The sequence below is a fragment of the Vidua macroura genome, chromosome 8 (assembly GCF_024509145.1).
Source record: "Vidua macroura isolate BioBank_ID:100142 chromosome 8, ASM2450914v1, whole genome shotgun sequence".
NCBI lineage: Eukaryota > Metazoa > Chordata > Aves > Passeriformes > Viduidae > Vidua > Vidua macroura.
In genome coordinates this window covers 8,514,203-8,536,873 of record NC_071578.1, presented here as the reverse complement: position 1 = coordinate 8,536,873, position 22,671 = coordinate 8,514,203, and the positions used below count along the sequence as shown (strand labels likewise).

The following is a 22,671-nucleotide window of genomic DNA, read 5'->3' as shown; positions in this document are numbered from 1 at the left end:
GGGAAAATTTCCTTAGATCTAGACAACCTCGTGTCACCATGAAACTTTCCACTCTTCTTTGGCGGGGTGTGCCGGAGCACAGCTATTAAAAAGTGGTAATTTTGGTTTCACTGTGATGTGGCCGTCATTACCTGGGGAGCGAGGAGGGCCCGAGACCCTCTGCCGGGGGGGACGGACGGGGACAGGGACAGGGGTGGGGTCAGGGATGGGCCCGGGGACAAGGGTCAGTGATGGGGACAGGGACAAGGGTCAGGGATGGGGACAAGGGTCAGCGATGAGGACAGGGATGGGGTCAGCGATGGGGACGGGAACAGGGATGGGGTCAGGGATGGGGACGGAGACAAGGGTCAGCGATGGGGACGGGGACAAGGGTCAGCGATGGGGACAAGGGTCAGCGATGGGGACGGGGACAAGGGTCAGCGATGGGGACAAGGGTCAGCGATGGGGACAGGGACACGCCAGGGGAGCCCGCCCCGCCCCGGCACCGCCCCGGGAGCACCGCCCGCCTTTTCTTTAAGTTTCCCCCTAAGTTTCGCTTTCGCTCCCGCGCGGCCGGAACCAGCAGCAAGGCAAGCCCCGGGCCCTTCCCAGCCCTGCCCCTGCCCCTGCCTGCCCCGGCCCCGCTGCCCGGCTCCCTGCCCTGCTTCCCTCCCCTGGGCTGCGCGTTCCTTGCTGCGTTCCGCTGCCCTGCAGCCCCCGCGCTGCTCCCCGGCACCGCCGCCCGCGGCCTGCCCGCTCCGCTTCCTCTTTGTGCGAGTGTGTTCGCCAAAGCCGAGGCTGGACCCGGCTTTGGGAGCTGCTCTTACAGCCGGGGAGCTCCCAAACCTCTGCCAGCGCCCCGCTCCCCGGCCGGGTGGTGCAGCCGTGGAGCCATTGGTGGGCTCTGAGCTGCTGCTGCTGCTGCCAGGTGTCCGGGGTGGTTTTCGATGTAAACGTGTGTTCTTCTCAGCAAATGGGTGATAAAAGCAAATTTAATCTGCCTAACTATGGGAAAGGGGCAGGAATCGCTGCTAATTTCCTGATGAAAGTCTGGAAGCAGAGACCAGATGTTTCAGTGCATCCCACCCCGAGTGAAGGTCGGCGTCTGCCCTGCGCTTCTCTCTGCTGAGCTGGCGCAGATCGTTCTGCTGTGGTTTCCCAACTGCTTAGTGATTGAATTAAAGCCATCCATGGGAAATACACAGGACTCTCTCACTTGTACGCATCTGACTATGTATATGCAAATGAAAACACAGGAGCCCTTGCTTTCATCCCAACATGCTTCTTTCCAGACCATGGAAAACCATCTGGGATGAGGACAGCTCACCTGGGCACATGGCAGGGTACTTGGGACTACCCTGTGTAGGCCAGGTGTTGGACTTTGATGACCCCAGGGGTCCCTTACGACTCAGAATATTCTGATTCAATTTTATAATTGTATTCTATGATTCTGTGATCTTTCACCATAGAATTATTTTTGATTTTACTGTAATCTGCTTTTTTGAGAGTGATGTTAGACAAGTTCCTTTTCATAACTGGCACAAGAAAATAGAGATGGCTGAACATGTGCAATGCCACAGCAATTCAGGTCCAGAAATCTGTAGCCACTCTTTCTTGAGGAAGTATTATACAATAAAACTGACTAAAACCCTCACATGTATCTTCTATAAACCAGACCATAAATAATCTGGTTCATAGAAGTATCTCTAAAATGTCAGTGCTCACTGAGGGACACTTACATTCTTGTACTTTCATTTGCAGATGTCAGAGGATCAGCATGATGATCTCTCTGCTGGACAGGGAGGTGATGAAGATGGCTGTGATGCAGTTGATGCAAGGCCAGACAGAAGCAGCAGGTTCTCACTTTTTACAAAGTAAGTTCCTATTTGTACTCCTGTTTTTGTTGTTGGATCAGCTGCCATGGTACCCTTTTAATCAAATAAACACAAAAAGGCTTGATTTGGTGTTCAGTTTGCCATGTCCACAATGTTATTGATGATCTGGATAGAAAGGTGGTTCATGTTGTATGAATTTAATGTATCTTGTCTGCACCTTAAAGCATTTCTTTATAATATCCCCTAAAGGGAAACCTATAATATCTCCCATAAGTTTTATTTGGCAGCTAAGAGACCACCAAGTTCATTTAGCATCAATTACAGTCCCACATCTTAAACATTGACCTTTGGTGGAGCTGGGAATTGAATATGCCATTAATTATCTATTTTACTGCACTCAGCTCAGCTAATCTCCAGCATCACTGGAATCCCCTGCTGACTGCCTAAGTTACTTTAAAGCCTGGATGTGCCATCTAGGTTGTAGCACAAAGAAGCCTCACCAAGTCTAGAGATGTAACCCCTTACAGAATACATTAAAAGCCTTTAATTTTAAAGCATAGTAGTCTCACTGAAGCATAAACTTACTTTCATTAAATCAGTGGGAAGCAAGAGCTATTTACTGCTCACCTGTACTCCTGAAAACACTGTATAAATGTGATTAGAAATGAAAAAATGAAAAATGAACATGCAAAGTTGATAAATACTGTTGAATGTCAGCAAATGGTTACTTCACATTGGATTTAGTGAGATTTTGCAAGAGATATTTGATGCAAAGTCTAATGCAGAGAGGTTTTGATTTTTTTTTACTATTGGAAATTTACATTAAAGTGAGCAGTATAATTCAGAGAGTACATGGCAAAAAATACTTTTATTTTTGCTGTTTATTCTATGAGTTTAATAGGGGTAACAAATTTGTGAGAGAAATGAAAATGCTTTAGTCTTAGAAGACTTTTGATGTGCTGTTAAGCAAATCACTGTACTTTCTCTGTTTCATTTTATCATTCCTCAAATATGTTTCATGATATGTATGTGTATTATTAATTTTAACAAATAGACAAATGTAACATTTGTTTCTAAATCTTGTCAAATATTTTTTCAAAGGTTTCTTTTCAACTTTATAGAATGTATGTTTTGATATTTGATCTGGTCTTCTTTATAAAAGGCGATATGCTAATACTATTATTAAATTATGCAACTCAAAGTTAATAATTTCCAAAGAAAAGGCAATAATCAGAATTTCTATGACTTTTTCTATAAGAAATATTTAAAATAATTTGGCTATTCATCAGTTTGAGGAATTAATCTTTTGGGAATTCCTTGAAGATGCAATTTACAACATTTTTCTTTAGAAGTAAAAAATTGCTCAGATTAAATATGAGGTAGTTGAGAGAATTCAACTTAGATTTTGTAGAAAAAAATACATTTGAGAAATCTAATAGAGTTTCTTGAAGAAAGAAGTGATTTCTTAAAGAGTAATGAGGTGCTTGACAATTAATGTATTTGTCCTGCGGAAACTAAAAGTATTTGGTCTGAAGGAAGATAGGGGAGGAATGTGAGAGGATAAAGGAAAATGGGATCTGATCTAAACTATGATTGTAATAAAGGAGAAAGTGAGGGGAGAATGATCATTCTTTGTTCCTGGCAGGGAATCTAGGGGACATCCAATGAAAAGTTCATGCAGTAGGTTTAAGACAAGCATTAAGGTGTAATTTTAACATCGTGCAGAATGTCGCTGCAGCCAGGGGATATGTAGATGTCAAGATTTTAGGTAAATTCAGAAGAGACTAGATGTATGTGTGGAAGAAAATTCCAGATGTTAACATCTTTGGTGAAGATGTTCCTAAGTCATGTCTCTGTGGGAATATATTCTATATCAAATTTCTTCTGTTTGTTTTTTTCAGACTCATTCCTAGTCAGTACCAGATACTGGGCTAGATGTACTTGAACTTGAACCAGTGTGGCTCTCTGTCTTGATTGCCAAAGCTTCATTTGGACAACATGAAGTAATGCATCTTAAATAAGGTGCCTAGAAAGCTTTGGAGTGACTAGGATTTTATTGTGACTAGGATTTTATTGTCCCTTTTTTTGGTTTATTTTATCAACCCAGTCTTTGCCAGTTGTGCAGTACTCCCAATGAAATTCTTCATTGCATTTCATGTACTAAGTTCAATAGGAAAACAAGTAACTTGTGATGTTACATAAGCACATTAATTTTAATTGGAGAGAACAGAGCAGTGAGAAGCCAAATTCAAAGCTGTGCAGAAAGACCAGCTGTTTCCAGGAGCCTCACAGCTTCAATTTGCCACTCTCTGGCTGTGACTGGAGATCTGCCTTGTCACAGCAGTAACTAGAAGTAAATTAAAATCTTACTCACTACAGCACATTTCTGTCTGAGAAGTCTGTGAGGCTGCTGTACCAAGGAGGCCACAAGGCTCAGAACAAGCCAGGATGGGCAGATTCTTCTGATATCTCAACGATTTAGGGGAATTGTGTTCTACATATTTCCTTCTCTTTGGAAAAGTGCTAATACTTAGCTAATACTGGTGAGAAAAACTGTCTGGTGGGGAAGAGAGTTGGAAGAAATTTTGGATTCAATCTGCCAGCCGTGTTTGGCTCCGGGTTTTTATTTAGCCACTAGATGGCAGGAAGTGATTAATTTTGTCTACTGCAAAAAGAACAAAAAATGGGCTGTGCTGAGCAAAAAGTTATGTTCCAGAAAGCAAAAATATCAAGACACATTCTGGCAAGGATGCACACCAAAAAAAGTTTAAGACCTGTTTAAGAAAAGATTCAGCTAAGGATTTCAAATGTGCATTTTATTTTTTTAGCTAACTAATAGAATTTTTCCCATACGAGTTTGGGTTTTTTTACTATGCTATCTGTGCTCCTTTTACACTTTCAAGGCTTTAAATACAGTCTCACTTCTCCACAGGATGATTTAATATCTTCATTTGGTGTCTTTTGTCTTTTATTAGGGACCTCCATTAGGGAGATTGATAGCAGCAAATGCATTTTAGCATCCAGAAAGCTCATGCAACATGAAATGGAATAAAATTGCACTGTGCTAAGTAGAGCTAAGATTTCTCTTAATCCTAATTAAAGTTAGGTTTTTTTGAAAAGCTGCATCCAGAAATTCCCAAGGCTTTGTAGGCTTGTATTTGCACTGTCAAAAATCCTGACTGCTTGTGGGCTTCAGTTATTAGTAGTGTCTAGGCACCAGTTTTATCCTCATTTAATTGTATAGAACCATTTATCATCTGATTGCTTTTATCTGCTCCAGCCCTACTGTCTTGTTTTATAGTCAATATACTCCTTCTCATCTGGAAACAGAAAACACAATTTAAATATTCAGAAATCTTTACAAATTCTTAGTAACAAAAGGAAGTGTGTGATTCTATAGTGCCCTCATTGCAGACACATTAGATGGATTGTAAGTAAAAAAGGGATTGTAAGTAAAAAGTAAAAACTAAGAAATTTCAGAGGTTTTGTGGGGCATGTAGTCACCAAGAATATTTTAGCTGTTTAACACTGCAAATCCAAAATATCTGTAAGATATTTCTTTCTGTCAAGTCACACCACTTTAAAGTTTGAGACTTTCGAGTAATTTGGAAAATTTCCTGGAAATGCCAGTGTGCCTCTCACCTTCTGCAGTTCCATGGTTGTGATAGTTATGTAGTTAAGATATCTACCAGGTTTGTAAATTAGTATTTAGATTAAAAAGATTCAGGGATATATACCTTTTTATTTCATGTGTACAGTGTTTATTTGGGTTGCAGAACATCAAAGTGAGGAAGCAAAGATGTTACCAAAGGCTGTCTGTTTTAACTTCATGACCCTTGTGTCAGTACAGCCATATTTCTCAACATAAATAACTTTGTCCTTCAAAGAATAAATATTCATTTTTGAGATTCATCCTCAGCTGAACCTCAGATCTGGAGTTGGAACAGGTATAGAGAGTTGTCTTTCTTTCAGTTAAGCTTTTCTGTTGTCCCTCTGTCTTTTGGGGATCTATTTTCCATCCACTTTTCACAGTATCACATGCATTCTGAATTGGAAGGACCCACAAGGATCATCAAGGCTAGCCCATAAGTGCCTGAATGAGGATTATCAATAGCTTGTTTTTATATTGATTTGTAAAAGAAGCTCCTTTTCAGGTAGAAATTTTATGAAGAACAGCTTCACACTGATGCAGATATATATGTTTTCCAGAGTTGTCCATTCTGTTACATGATTTTCAGTGTCAGAATATTACAGACTTTTCAAAATAAATAGTGCTAAGAAAAGTATCTCTTTTATCCTTAGATAGACTAAAAATAGCAAGCTACTTTAAAGCAAATAACAGCTGATGAATCATTCTCTGAAGTTATGTTCTGGGCTGCAACTCAGATGTCTGAGCTGACCTCCTGTTTCAGCCTCATGTTTCCTTAATGTCTCTAAGGAAGTCACTGTGTGCCTTAGTTTGTCCTGTAAATGGGTGATGATCTTTCCTTTTGCTGTCACGGCTCCAAAATCTATCACAATATAATTTTAATTTTGTTTGGAGTTTGCTTGTTCTGCTTAGCACAAGGTAAACAATATCAATTGTTTATGTTCACCTGAAAGCACCAAACATAAAATTTCAGAAGGAATTTATGGTCTGGAAAAGTTCCTACAAAGACAATTAAGAGATTGTAACAAAGAACAACAGGGATATTTCATTTTTATTGCTCTTTTTTGAAGTCAGCGGTTGTTTTGGGTTTTTTTGGTTTTGTTTTGTTTGTTTGTTTGGGGGGTTTGGTTGGGGTTTTTTGTGTATATGTGTGTGTGTGTGTCTGTGTTTTGGGGGTTTGTTGTTGTTGTTTTGTTAGAGCAATTTTTGTTAGGTCTGGAACTCAGCTTCTGGAGAACACTGCAGGAATATTTAACAATGAGTGGAAACTCATTGATTTCAGTGGCCAGTGCTTGTACTTTCCCTTGGATGCTTTCTGCATGTACCTCATAGGAAAAGCCCAAGTATCTTGAAATAGAATTTAGTCTATATTACAAGAGCTCATTGATTCACAGTCAATATTTGTTTCCAGTCTCCTTAGAGCCTTTTTAATGTGAAGTACAGCAAACACTGGATTATCCAGGAACTGTATCTGAAGTAATCACAGTCAAGTATCCTAATTACTTCTTAGTGTAGTAATTTATTTCCTTCATTACAACAAACTCTGGGTTGTGTCATACAGAATTTGGAGGACAGTTATTTTGCAGTGTGACGTTTAAGCTTTCAGAGCAATCCAAACAAATTTAAGCCAAATTTATAATAAACAAAAACTGCTTGAGGGTAAATATGTAGGAAGTAGTTGTAATAGAGAGGCTTTGTAAACTATGCATGTTAATTTGCATTATTTTGCCAGAAACATTCATTGTGTAAATATTGTAGCAATGGTGGATCAGGTTTTGACAGAAGGAAGAGGTGAAGTCTGCTGTCCCACCTCCATCTCAAAATCTATTTTCCTGTACTCTTACACAGGAACAGAGATAGAATGAGTGATGGGAGCATGTTTTCTGCTTGTCAGCAAAGGTAGCTCAGGCTGCATGACCTCAGCTGGCAGGGTGATGGCTCGGGGGCTTTGAATGGCCCCACAGAACAGAAGAGTCCAGCGTGACCCACTGCTGACACAGGAGAATGCTGGGCCTGAGCACACAGAGCATCCTGTTCTCTCTGCAATGCAACCCCGAGCATGGTGGGCTCCTAGCATTGCCAGAGAACACCAGACCTGCTCCTGAGGACAAGCTGAAGCTGTTTTCAGATGCAGTGTGGAGTTCCATTTGATGATGAGCCAAGGTACTGTAGAATGTTATTCACCTCCTTCCTTCTCTGGAAGGAAAAATCATGAGTTTATACCATAAAACAGTTCTGTTTAGCTAATCCTAGCTCCACTGGCATTTTGCAATTGCTAATCATTGCCAGAGTGTTCTCTGAGCATTAGTGTTTGGAAGGCTTGCTTTATTTTGAGTCATTTTCCAAGCAATCCATATGTACCTGTTAATTTCTCTTAGTACCTATGAAAGGTAAAAGAACCTTCACCTTTTTTTGCATATAATTATCAGTTGCCTGTGTACATTATACTGCCTAGGGCATGATCATGCAAGATTTCAGTTTCCAGAACACCCATGGAAGGTATGGATGTGCAGGTTTTCTAGAAATGAGCAGAAAGCCTTTCAGCAAGCAAAATTCTTTATTTGTAAAAATTTACCCTTTGAATGTTTTTTGGCTATTATGTTGCATACAGTATTGTGAGGCCTGTGTGGCAGATAAAATGCAGCTAATTGGGAAGCTGAATCTCAATTACAAAGTGATGATTGAGAGTTTAGAACTGTATTTTGCAGGCATCACACCACAAAATTGTCATGTGATTTGTGAGTGATCCCTAAAATATTAAGTGCACAAAACTAGGGCACTGCTACCTGTTTCTTTTCTTTTTACTTTTGTCTTTTTTTAGCTGTTGTGAAATGTGGACAATATTAGATATTTGTCTGTTGAAACTTCTTGTCCAAAGTGCAGCTGGCTTAGTCCCAATGCACTTGTTCTGCTTCATTTGTATATAATAAATTAAATTGCAGTTGTGGTTTTGATTTGCATTAGTTAAGGCCATCACTAACGCATACTTAAAAAGACAGGAAGGCATATTTAGATTAACTATCAGAACTTCAAAAAACATTTGCAAAGCATGCCAGAAGTTGTAGTCTGAGGCTTGTTCTTTCAAACAGCTCAACTCTTTCATTATACTCTGAGTTATCTTGGACTTAGTTTCTCAGTTTTCCAGATTTTTAGAGAAGATTCTCTCTCCTACTTGGAGATGGATCTGAAACTAAAGTGGAACAAAAAAGCTACAAGAGTAGTTTAGGGTCTCAAAAATGTCTTATAATGAGGTATTGAAAATGTATTCAGTGTTTCAATTGGTGTTAAATAGTCATACAGGCACTAGCATTGTTCTCTCTTCAGAGAAACTAATGTGAAGTAATCAAAGTAAGGAATTTGTTTCTGGACTGAGATCCTCTGTAAACCTCCATAGTGGAAGTTTACAATAAGAATGTAGATAATAACTTTACTGTAAGGATGGTTTGTTTCATGCATTTTCTTTCCAGGAGGCACCTGTCAGTAAGCTAAGCCAGACACTCTAGACATAAGCATTGCACAGATGGACAAAATACAAATTTTTAAATTATTCTCCACTTTACTGGGCAGAATCCCAGAGTGGGTCAGGTTGGAAGGGACCACAGTGGGTCATCTTGCCCAAGCTCCCTGCTGGAGCAGGATCATCCCAGAGCACATGGCCCAGGATTGCCCCTGAGATTGGCTCAGTTGGTTGGAACACGGGGCATCAGTTTTTGTATGACCCTCCCCCTGGAAAGAAGCCACATGATCTGCATTGCTGTATGAAATACATTTCTTTAGACTTCATTTTGTGATGGAAGAACTGAGACCAAGAAATACGGAGTTACTTTCCCAAAGTTATTCAACAGCAGAAGCACAACTCATTTTGGTTTGTTTAATACCTTTCATCAAGTTAAATGGGCAAAGCATAGCTAGCATATGGTCTTAATAAATATATTTATTCTGTCTTGTACTCTCAGATGTGATATTAAGAAATTTAGGGAAATGCCATGATTTCTTTAAATAAATTGAAGCAGTTTATTCTGCAAATTTTCTGTGAAATCTGTAACAGTACTGTTTCATATGTCATATCAAGAACAAAAGTACGTTTTTAGTATGACATTGGTTTTTTGGATGAATGAACTCAGTCCAGTCTTGGAAAGAATTTTTTTAATGATAGCTTAGGTCCTTCCCAGCTCTAGTATTATCTTGGTAAGTTCAAGTAAATAAACACATTGTTTGCCTAACTCCTTTCTTTTGATACTGCTACAGCAATATTTTCTGTTCAAAATTACTGTGTTTACAGTTATTTGAAGGGCCTGTGACATGAGCTTCCAGATGAACAAGAGGTACTGTCCTAGTAGGTTCCTAACTTCAGGTTCATTCAAAGAAAAGTTTTTGCCTCTGTTGGCTTTCAAACTGGCTTTGTTTGGTCAGCTGCCAGTCTGATTCCAAAGATGCCCTTAAGAAGTCATGAACTAATGGGCAGTTCAGAAAGAAGCTGAAGGCTAATTAATTCCTATGGCCCTGTTCTTGAGAACATTTAAAGGCATTATTTCATTGCCTGAGCAGTCCTGTTGCTCCCAGGAGGAAAGTGGAGTGTGTTTGTTGGAGGCTGTGGTGTTCCAGGAGGCACACTGGCCATTTCCCTTTATTCCACTCATTCCCAAAAATTACTTTCAAAGTTTAGACATTTCAGCAAAGCAATATATAAATAGGCAAGGGCAGCACAGACCTCATATATCATCAATAAATATGAACTTCTACTGAAATTTTTAATTTCTTTAACAGATGAAACAAGATCGTGACAGGGAACAGAAATCTAGGAACACTTTTTTTGTGTGTGTATGTGTGTGTGGTATTGTGTTGTTTATGTTTGCTATTCTAAATTGCAGCTGTCAGTTTTCACGCCTTTTGTGTGAGACATCTGTGTGCCGTGGTAAGCAATGTAGGTGAAATAATTAAGGTAACGTAAGGTTTAAATGCCTTTTGGGGAACTTCTATGTGCAGTTTTGTAGGATGACTTTTCTTCTCTCTGCTAAATGAAGACTTTCTATTGTGTGGAAAATATCCTGACTTTAATATTAGATTTTTTTTTTTCAGTTTTCTTTTGACATCTATCTGGAATATATTTTAAAATAACCTTCTGAAGACTGGTGATTTTGTTGGTGCTCATCTATCAAAGTCAGCAGTCCTTTGCTAACGTTTGCTAATAGGGAAAGTATTCAGTGCTTACTTGAACTTCCTCCTATACAGTTTGTATTGCCCCTTTTTCCTCAGGAGACTTCTGTTTCAGCTGTTAAGCTTTTTCTTTCAGTTTCTCTCAAGACACATAATTTGCAAGCCTGAGTATGCACTTTCAAGTGCGCTGTAATGCAGTTTTAGTATTTGGTCTAGTCCTTGTGGTTTAGACTTTATCCCATGTAATTTATGCTTTCTGATTTTTAACAGCAAAGAAATATTCATTTTTATGAAAGACAATTCTAATAGTGACACATTCTTCTTGTCCAGAAATGTTGCTGTTCTGCCAGCCTGATGCAATATTAATGAAAAAAGGCAATAGGATAATCTGTTATTTGCATGCAGTTCTAAATCTGTGTGACACTACCAAAACAGATCTGACAAAGAACAAAGAGTGTGGCTTAGAGAACTCAAGATCTAAAAAGCTCTAGTCAGGTTTAACAAGTGTCTTTTGCTTGATATTGCCCACAGGGTTCAAGATTAAAAAAAAATCAAAGTGGGGAGAGTGTACAGTAATTAGAGATGTATTAAATACAGTTAAATTAGAGAGAATAAAGGTATTAAAGCTGAATAAAAGTATTAAAGCTGGTAGTCTGAAGAGAAGTTTATGCAGAAGTAAGAGATCCTAATGCATGGTTATCAGAAAGCTTCAGAAGTATGAATTATGGAGCCCACATCAGACCACTAATTATTGAGGCTAAGGTAGGAACTTAGAACAAAATATTGAACCTTGTTTTAGCTAATTTATAAATTCTGTTTTCTGTTCTTTTTTTTTTTTATTAATAAATCTAAATTAATCTTCAGCACACTCAGTTTTACTGCACATAGCTTGGGGATGCCTTATGAATTCAAACACAATCTTATTTGCATTTTCATTGTTTTCTGTCTGTCCTTTCACTATCTTTTAATATAACTAAGTCCAGTCCAGGATTTTTCCCCAGGAGAGTAAACAGCATTTGTGATGAGCAGTAGTCACAAACACAGTTTATACTGTGCATGCAACAATGGAAGGAGAGTGAGGGGTTTTAGGCAAAAAGAGCAACACAGAGCCACACAATCTGCATAAAAATAAAGCAGCAATATAGGCTATGTAAGTTTATTAAGAGGCCTTAAAACTAATGCATTGTCCCATGCCCCCCACAAGGCTATAACTTAATGGGAAACTTATTCAAATGAAGCCTGTAAAGAAGCCAAAATGAAGCCAAATGTCAAAAGTCCTAAGGGAAACATCTCAGTTGTTTGTAACAGATCACAGAGCATTGCAATTTAAGACACCTTGCATCCCACAACACTTAAGTGTATGAAAGTTCTGGAGGGTGTCAGTGGATTACCTGAGAATGTTTGTACTGTCCACTGCTCTAATCTTACCCAGACTCAACGGAAAGGCTGAGAATGTGACAGAAACCAGAATAAAACTATTCACCAATGCCAAAAAAGCATTTGGACTCCAGAAGGAATACTGAAGTGATGTGTTTTGCAAAGACACCATGTTTTCAAGGGCAAATTTTCCTTTTATCCAAAACATGTTATCAGTTTTTCAAAAACTATATTGCACATTGCATAAAAGAAGGAAGCCAGAGTAAAGCTGTCAGTGTTTTGACATATTCCTTATCAAGGAAAGGTGAGGTTTACTGAACTGCATAGAGCAGAGTAAGACACAGTTCTCTCCTTTTGTGGGTTTACTTCAAATAGAAATGAATGGAATCAGTGTGGCCTTTTCCACCCAACTCTGAATGTCAGCTCCCTTAAATTAAATAGTATAGAATTGTAGAATTTTTTAATCTGCTTACATTTTTCAGTACACCAATAAAAGGCTCTAATTTTCTTGGGAGAGAAGGGGACTATAGCTTTCTTTAAAAACTGGATATCCCTCTGTAATACCATTTTTAGAGTTCATTTTAAACAACTCTCCCTGGGAAAGAACAGTCACTTAAATAGGCAGGCAGAGGAGTAAATGAATACTAGATGAATAAAGACAATGCAAAAGGAAGCTTTTGTCCTGCACATGGATTCTTAGTATGTTGGTATGCCACACTACTATATGGCAGCAGCAGGAGTGGAGGAAGGTGCAAGTAGAAAGGAAGTCAAAAGAGAGAAAATCACAGCTGCTAAGAGACACTGCTTTATATTTTCTAAATAATGTTTAGGTATAGTTAAATGCTGTCAGTGATATTTTTATCCTTAAGTCTTGAACCATATTGAAACAATAATTTATTCCAAGTATAAGAGAAAAGGTTTGTTGTGATAGGTAGCAGTCCTTCAGATGATCAAGTCCACTACTCTGACTTTGGCAGCATTGACTTTGGCAGCATTTTAGCCACTCATGATGATAAAACACTTTACTACTATTTAAAAGTTCAGTAACAAAATGATAGCCAGAATAGATAACTTTCGTTTTATATTTGAAAAGTGAGAAGTTGATAATAATGATTTTCTCAGGGTTGATACTGAGTCTAGATTTGATGAAATCACATTCCCAAATATGCAGTTGGTGAGCCTAAGGCCTGGATTTAGAGACATGGTGAGGGTGAAAATGTGCAAGCTATATGAGAGTGCCAGAGTGGAGTTTCAGTTTTTCTGAACTTTTGACCAAAGGGAGAGAACATAAAATATACATGTATGAAATATAGTGGCAATAATGGGGAGAATATTTCTGTGTAAGGGAAAGATCAGTGACCACTAATGGAGTGAGGAATAACAGCACAGCTGTAATTAAGACCTGAAGAAGGAGCAAACAGTCATGAAATTCAACTTTCTGTTTAGTCCAGGCAAGTTTGAATCCCAAAAGAGGGAAATTAAAGACACTAGATGTCAGAGAAGCAGAAGGAAATCGAGCAGAGGGCACATAGTTTAAAACATTTTATAACAGCATATAACTAATCTGTGGAAACCCTTTTGGAAAATGCAGTAATTAGAAAGCTTAGTAAGAACAGCAGTAAACATTTATATTAGCTGGTCTCCAGTTGAAAGTTCAGAAAAAAAGATTTAGGCTTTCAATCATAAGCCAGCCTGTCAGTGACAGGAGATTTCTCTTAAGGCCTGAGTATTACTTACTTATAACTTTATTAGTTATCATTACAAGGTCTGATTTAGCTTATGGAATCTAAAATGTTGGACATTATACTGTCAATGTAGTCCAGTCAGGCAGTTCCTATATTATGCTATGTTGGCAGAGGAACCAGAATATTCCAAGAATAATTTCAGGCTAAGTATAATCCACAGCCTTTACTCTCTTATTCATTCAGTTTGGACTGATGCCAAAAGATTTCTGGACCTTTTTATTGTCTGCCAGTAAGGAAGTGATAGGCATAACCACACTGAGTATCACATTAACCTGTTCAGCTTGGGAGGAATCATTAGACTAAAACCACAGTGTCCTGTGTAAAGGAATGGGGAAATGTGCTGCCAAGGCTTGTCTGTGGTGTTTGCCATTGACTGGCACAGAGCTTCTGGCTGCTCTTGAGAATTCCAGCAGCAGGAATTACATCCCTTAAACTCACGAGTATTTCTGCATGAATGAGTGCAAACTATTGAACTTGGGAGTGAAGTGGTTTCAGAGAAGTTGCGTGGCTACATTGCTGTGCCACTTAACCCTTGCTGCTATTTTCAGTGGGGCTTTTTCTAGGGTAAGAAAATCAGGCTGCCTGATTCCTGGGCTGGAGTTTGGTCACTTCCAGCATTTTAGAATAGCAGACAGTGCAAACATGATACTGCTCAAATGGGTCCATCCTTGAGTGCTGACAGCTATTCATGGGTTGGACATAAACAGAAATGTGTGCACAATCCCCTTGAAAATATCCTGTTGTCTCTAGCAGGCACTGTTTGAACGACTTTTTCAGGAAATCACTGGAGCCAGATAAATCTGTAGAAACTGGAACCTGTGGGCTGAGGAAATGCCTCTTCATGGACCTGAGTGGTTATTTGTTGTTCTGAAATTTCTTTTTCTCTCTTTGACAAAGAACTCTCTGGTGATGGAGGACCAGGGGGAATTTTAGGTTAAAATAAGAATCCAAAATCTCTTTGAAAGTCAAATGTAATACCAGCATCATACAGCTCTGACTGATTCTTTAAAAGAATTAGTAAAGAATTGGTTAAGACTTTTCTTGAGGCAAAGCATATTTGATTATTGCTTCCAGAGCCCTCAAGAAGCATATGCAAGGAGAATAACCATATTTGCAATTTGTCAGAAAAAAACCCTGTATTTCCAGACATAATCCTCAAGTAGATACGGTTCAATATCTTGTTTTTCAGTCCCTAAGGGAAGTCTAAAAGAGGACATGATATTAAGATGGTCACATGTAAAAAGAGTATAATGGAAGCCTGCCAGGTGCAGCTCTTTAATTTGGCCCTTTATAATAGAATGTTAAGGCACTCAAAGATAAGAAGCTGTTTTGAAATTGAATTGCAGTAGCATTTATACATGATGAATCATTTAAAGAAGGTTTATTATAGATTCCAATTGATCTTGTCCTTTAGTAATAAAAAAGAGGACACTTAAAGCTAAAAGACAACCATTGTTAAATCAGGCAGGTAAGAAAATAGATTACCTAAACAACATTTAATCAATTCATAGCAATCTCATGTCTACAGGTTATTATTGAAGCAAATAAAATAATAATTCCTTAGGAAGCTGTCAGGATGAGAATAGTGAAAGCACTTAAATTAATTGAGGTTATAGGAAAAATCTGATGTTGTTATAACCAAACTGTATTATACAGTTCTTTGTGCTGTGAAAGTAATTTCTGTTTTCCTCTCAGACATCAGCAGTAAATACTATTGGAAGCTGGATGCTGGAACAAATAAGAGAGGTGCCAATAGCTTCTTCTGCCCTTTCCTGAGCATTGTTTTTAAGTGGGCTGGCTCCAAAGCTTGCTTATAATTCTGGGATTGAATTAGACTCCTTATAGGCTCTTATTGGCTTCAGTTTTGCTTGAGAAAATCTTAACCACACCTGAAGCTACCTTCTTGAACCAAAAAGTCCACTTGTACTCAGCAAGTACTGCTGAGTTCCATGCTTGTACATCAGGCGTGCATGCTAGCTGTAATTGATTTGGTATTAATACTTTATTTAGATTAAATCTGTGAGTAATGTCTGTACTGTCCCTTGGCATCTCTTTCTAATCCAGTGTAAGACTCCAGTACACAGCAAAAAGATCAGCACACAGTCATATAACCAGAGAAGATTTATTATTATAACCCATTAACATAATTATTGTAATAGTTTGACTTGTTTTTTCTTAGGTTTATTTGACATGAAGTTCAGGTATTGGTGATTACATTGCAATGTGCTTGGGTTTTTGCATAGGTTCAGACTGCTGCTTGGCAGACCAAATTAACACGTGACTTGTTCACATCTGTAACCTTTATCAGTAGAAACTACCTACTTCTTAGTCTTAATCTGCACAAAATTCAGGGATAATGGTGATTCAGTAAACAAATCACACAGTTGGGTAAACTGCTTATCTTCATGTTCCTGGAATAGCTACTATGGGAAGTCTGCTTTTTAAAAGTAAAATATGTCCAGAAAGAGTTTGCAAAAGGTTACTGCCAGCCTCACTTCGTGTAGGCCATTTGTTTTATCTCTGGGTCAGGATCTGTGTCCTGCTGTTGGCTGCAGTTCACTCCAGAGTTATTTCACCCCATCAGACTCCATCCGCACACAGTAATCACTTCATGGAAATCACAAGATCTTTGTGCCTCAATCCAAAATGTAAATGAAAAAAACAAATATTAGGGAAGGAAAAACATTGGGCAGGGCTGCACGAGTGGTTTGAATTACGGTAAATAGGCCATGCATGTGACTGGTCACTAACAATAATTTCATTTGGTTCACCTAGAAAAAGGAAGAATGGAGAAGAAGAGCAGCCAAAGCCCCCCCTCAGTAATCAATACCGAATTGTTACACCCACATTCCAGTATAATATGGATTACAAGAAAGTTGGCAAATGTATTATTATAAACAACAAAAATTTTGAAGACAAAACAGGTAATGTTCTTTCTTTGATGATACTCATTACAGACCACAGAATTTTTATACTTTCTTTAATCAATAAGTATTCCATTTTTAGGACATGGAATTTTAATGAATGTTTTTATCTTTTTTGATAAATAGTTGTTCCTAAAACTTTTTCTGTTCTCTAACTACAATGGCTCTTTTCAACATCTTTTCAGTATATGTCTCAAACACCGTGTCACCTTGCTGTACCAACTTCAAACTAAACCTTTGTTCCAGAGTTTAAAACTATGTTGTTAAAATTTGAACTTTGGCATCTGCAAGCCATGTTATAAATTCTCTGTCCCTGAGCTACAGCTATGAGCTACAAAAGCTAATAGCTGTAGGTGTGCTCTGTTCACACTCCTGCATTTAACTTTCCAGACCACATGTGGTTCCAAGGTAGACAATACTTGTGTTATCATCAGGTTTGTAGGATTTTTCCTGTACACTTGGCAAACACAGTAAGTTGTTTTCCCCAAAGATTCTGTATCAGTTACTTTTACTGGGTATAATAGGGACACTTTTCAACAAGTTTTCCATGGGGTGCTTTGTGCCTGTGTTCTACTGCATAACCAAAAGGAGATGGATCATCCTTAGAGCTCCTGTGTTGCAAGGTGCTGGGGGCACACCAGCATTTTTGAGGATAAGGTATGTGTTAGCACTGAACATTGCATTATTTTTAAAATCTCACACAGTGCTGCCAGAGGATTGTTTTAAAAACATGTCACCAAGACACTGTTTTAATGTTATTGATGATAAACTTAAACATTTGCCTTTGAACACGTGAATCATTTTGAGTTGCGTAACGCGCAGTCAACCATGTTCTTTGTTTTCCGGCAGGAATGGGCACACGCAACGGCACCGACAAAGATGCTGGAGACCTTGCCAAGAGTTTCAAAGACTTAGGGTTTGAGGTTGATATACACCATGACCGAAGCCGTGATGATATGGAAAAATTACTGAAGAAAGGTAAAAATTCACAATTGTAGAATAATTTAGAGGGGAACAGACCTTTGGAAGTCACTGAATCTGCTCCCTGCTCACAGAAGGTTAAAGTAGAGCAGATTGCTTAGGCCACACACATATAATTTTATGTATGAAGGATTTGTTTTCTGAATGGACTGGGCTTAATTCCCCACCTCATCCCCCAACATCAATTCAGAAATGCACAGTGTTCTTGTGAAGCACTTGTCCTGTGTATTAGGTGGAGAGCTGTGTCATATTAGATAAGGAGTTCAGCCTGTTGATTCCAGTGGGCTAAACTCAGACTCAAGTGAAGGATGTATCCACATACTCATCACATTGTAAAAGATGATCCACTTCTTCTTATGCCTGACAGTAGGAGCCCAGTGTATATTTAGCCTCAGAAAAATGTGTCTGCTCAATATAATTTCCATTCAAAACGTGGCTTCCTTTTGACTCAGAAGTGTTTGCCTTGTAGCTGCCGAGGAGAACCACAGTGATGCTGCCTGTTTTGCCTGTATCCTCCTAAGCCATGGGGAAGAAGGGCTCATCTATGGCACAGATGGACCCATGGCTATCAAGAGTCTGACTGCACTGTTCAGAGGAGACAAGTGTAAAAGCCTTATAGGCAAACCCAAACTGTTTTTCATTCAGGTAATAGCCCTGAGGTAAATACAGTGTCCTTCTGCTGCAGCAGGGAAAACATGCTTTGTTGGTTGTCTGCCCTAGAAAAACCCTGTAGCTTGACTTACTGAATGTTGATGGAAGTTGGTGAAAAATGTGTTGAGAGAAGTATCTATAGGTAAAATTATTGCTTGTTTTTAAAAGATAATTCATATACGAGATTACCAGGTGTAAAGAATATTATTGTTGTCATTTTCTACATGTTTTTTCTTAGTAATATATGGACTTCAAAGCGGAAAGATAAACTCATTTAATGCAGACAGAACTAAGGACAGTACACAATTTTCAATAAGAATAATCCTGTCCAGATCTCTTTCAATTAAGGCTGCCTCTACAAATTACTGCTTAAAGAAATACTTTTCCTCAGTAGCCTAAAAATTTATATTGCATTTTAAATTAGCATGTAATTAATTGTATATCAGTTAAACTTTTAAAGACAACTGCTTCAAATAACATTAACTGCCATATCATGGGTCTGAATTCTCTTTTTTACATAATGCATAGTATTATTTACATATAAGAGTTGCAGCAGATGTGGTTTTCCTTAGGCTATTCTATCAATTAATCCTCATCCTCAAAGTGAAAACTGTTTTAGACTCTTCATACTACTAAAATGTTGTTTCTTCTAATTACACTTCTGAAATGGTTACTTTATAGACTTTAAAATTATCTTAATAAAGGCAATCAGGCCTCTTATATAAGCCAGTCAGACCTGTCCTTTTGCAAGAGCTGTCAGTCAAAGCTACCGATCAAGAGCTGAAAATTACCCACCTGGACTATTGTCCCAGTGTGCCCTTTAGCTAAACCCATGATTAAGATAAAATTAAGAATCAAAGAGATAAATGGAAAAGTATTAAAAACTCAATATACTTGTAATGGGTCATCAAACTCTAGAACAGGTTGCCCACACTGTAGAGTCCCCACCTGTGGAGTCCACTGTCAAGAAATTGTCCAGAAGTCACACTGCACATGGCATTATGTAATAATTGGGGCTGAGAATGACTCTAGACTGGTAAAATTAATCATGGTTAGAATAAAGCAGTGCTGGCATGGCACTTGTTAACCAACAACTGAGATGCACAGCCTCAACAGATTTGCTACCCTCTGCTTACAGGATTTGTATATTTTTCAAAGGGTTAGCTAGTGACTTGATCACTGAATAATTAGATATCCCCTGATGCTGTGGAGCCAGGGAGGGGCGAAATGATGAAATCGCACGATTTCAGAAGGCAAAAGAGTGTTTATTCAAAAGCACTTCTCTCTTTTATAGAGAACATCGTGAACATTAATTCCATTGGTCTTAAAGTAAAAAATCATTTCACCTGATTGGTACACTGGACTTAGGTCAGTGTGGTAGAACATATCTATAAACAATATGAACAGAAAACAAGGTAATAGATTGTTTACATTTCTCTTGGACTTTTTCCCAGGCTTAGCCTGGCAGAAATCTTTCTCTTTTTCTCTCTGACTGAACTGAGAATATCTACAATCCCCCAGAATTGCATTTCTGCTTTTAATACATTCAAAGTACTGCTTAGAACTGAATCCATTAAAAAACTTCGGTGAATACGTATTGTTATAACACCTTGTTTCTGCTTACTGGAAATATTCTATTCTATTCTGCTTTCAGGCCTGCAGAGGCTCTGAATTTGATGAAGGTATACAAACTGACTCTGGACCTGCCAATGACACCCTGGAGACAGATGCCAACCCGAGATACAAAATCCCAGTAGAAGCAGATTTTCTGTTTGCTTATTCCACGGTTCCAGGTAAGGAAAAGAGGGTCAAGATGGGGGTAGAAGCCTGAAAACTCACTATCCATACTGACTGGATTGGAGATGGACCCCCTGGTGATACATTGTGCACTGATGGACAAAACACAAAGGCCCAGTGTACATTGGGTTTCCACCCCTTCTACACTGGCTGCAGAGGAAAAGGGAGGCTACAGATGGCAAAGGCACTATAACTGTGTTCTGGGAATCCTGCCCTTCCATGTCCTGGTGTGCTGAATGTGTGATGAAGGCAGGAAGAGGAATAGTTACAGTACAATACTTATTCTCTGGAAGGAAACCTGTGCAATTTTACTTCTTGCAGATTCCCTAATGCCAAAATATAGAATGGTACTTAAGCAGTGTGAGGTTTGGAGAGTTAATATACATTATTCTCAGCTTTAATGAAGTAGTAACATGTATGTATGTAATATGTAACACAAGTTAAGAGTTCAACTTTCTGTGTGTGCATTGTTAATCTTTGCCCAGAATCTTTCACACAAAAGAGCAAAAATAACTCCCTGTATTTTCTTTCTTGTCTTTCCTGTTAGGTTATTACTCCTGGAGAAATCCTGGAAGAGGCTCCTGGTTTGTGCAGTCTTTGTGCTCTGTGCTAAATGAGCATGGAAAGCAGCTTGAGATCATGCAGATCCTCACTCGGGTCAACTACGTGGTGGCCACGAATTTCGAGTCCCAGTCCGACGATCCCCGCTTCAGTGAGAAGAAGCAGATTCCCTGCGTGGTCTCCATGCTCACTAAAGAACTTTACTTCTAAAAATGCATTTTAATGCAGCCCATGGTGAAAGGTCAGGCTATGGTCTTGGGTGGAGATGTGATATTGGACAGGAGTAACACATTTTTAATAACAGAAATGTGGTAACACTAGATTTTTATGTTGTATAAGCTGGGGTATGTGATGGATGGAGAATATGCAATATTTTAAAGAAGCTGTGGGCCAGCCTGACAGCTATTACTAATTATTGTGTCTTGGTTTCCCTTCGTGTGGCTGTCATGATTTATGGCTACTGAAGATGTTATGAGTCAGCTACCTGACCCATAAAGCTTTTTGCCAGAAAGCAGATTGTAAATTAAGAATAAAAACAAAAAAATCTTGAGACTCCTTCTCATTTACTGCTAGCTCATGGAACCATAACCTCCTTGGAAGTTTCCAAAGACCATCATATTATGGGTTTGTCCAGTAGTAAAACAGTTTGTAGCTATTTAAAAGGGTGTTTCTTAGTCTACTATATTAATTTCCTTTTAATAAACATTATTCATGAAGGCTAATGGTTGCTCTGTGCTCCATCTGGAACTCAGTTTATTTAGTCATCATTCTAGCATAAGATGAATGTATAAAAAAATCATTGTTTTTAGATTATTTACCTGAACAATATAGAAATGTAACAAATAGAACAATCAAAATTAAAATCTTTGTAAAAGATTGGCAAATTTTACTTGGATGGTACCATATTGAAGTGCCTTTGTAAAGATACTTTGCCTTGCAAATGACAATTGACTGAGAGAACAACCTGAACGGTGGTGTTGCAGTTCTTCTGCTTGCAGAAATAAAAATGTCTGCTTGTTGATTCAAAACTTTTGAACCATCAGAAAGATAATGACAAGGCTTTAAAACATTAAAATCTAATGTTGAAAAGGTAGAATTATATGTTCCAGCAACAAATGCACGTTTAGATTTAACTTTTATTTGTGAGGAGTTTTGCCAAAACTGGAAATACTTACTTGAATCAGAAACCAGAAGTGCCTTCTTAGTTACTGTACGGTCTTGATTTTGTGTTTTAGAGTTATGTTCTTGATCTTTATATTTCTACTTTTTATATTCACTTTAGTTGGTAGCTAGGTCAAAAAAGTAAGTTTAATGATTTGGTTAAACTGATAAAGAATTAGTTGTTCACCCTTTTCCCAGTTAATGTACTCTATACTCCTTGCAATCTTCTGAGAAAATAAAGCCAAGTTATCAAATTGTTAAGTTTATTTTCTTACAAATACTGTGACATAGTGATACATATATTTTTTTCATAAGTCAAATTTATAGTTGTTTGAATTAAATAAATAAATAATGATTTATGGAAGTATTGAGCATGACATCAATAAAGACCTTTTTTTAAAAATCTCTTTTGTATATCTGCATGTTTGCCACTTGATCTGGTAAAGCAGAAACCAACCAAGATATATCCCAGTCCCTTTCTCTTTAAGGAATGCAGGTGGTCTCTGGCATCTTTTCAGAAGGAGGTTTACAGTGTCAGGAGAAATGTAGATTAGGAAAGTAATTCAGCATTGGGTGACTTGGGTTGGACAGGCCACGTCCTCTCTTGGAATAAACCAAAGTTAATGGAAGTATTTTATTGGAAATACTGTGTTCCACCAGGGCTTAATCTTGCCCTTTATACAGTAAATTTTACAGTGCTCTAGCAGTGCATGTGAAAGTGTTCTCCCTGCTACTTCTGCCAAATAGCTGCATCTTAAGTTATTTTCTAGAATTAAGGATGGTCCTGGTTTACCATGGCCAGCCACCATTTCAGTATCTGTTACTTCTCTAGAGGCTCTTTCATGTCTTTATAG

The 22,671-nt window shown here is 38.4% G+C and overlaps 1 protein-coding gene across 1 annotated transcript; it reads left to right on the top strand.

The window, feature by feature from the left end:
* The first annotated feature begins 1,740 nt into the window (after window positions 1-1,740).
* Window positions 1,741-22,220, top strand: CASP7 (caspase 7). The gene is made up of 6 exons (XM_053984386.1): window positions 1,741-1,853; window positions 16,518-16,666; window positions 17,516-17,644; window positions 18,117-18,292; window positions 19,953-20,091; window positions 20,643-22,220. The coding sequence occupies exons 1-6, from the start codon at window positions 1,741-1,743 to the stop codon at window positions 20,864-20,866; spliced, it is 930 nt and encodes a 309-aa protein (XP_053840361.1). The 3' UTR covers window positions 20,867-22,220.
* Window positions 22,221-22,671: the final 451 nt, after the last annotated feature.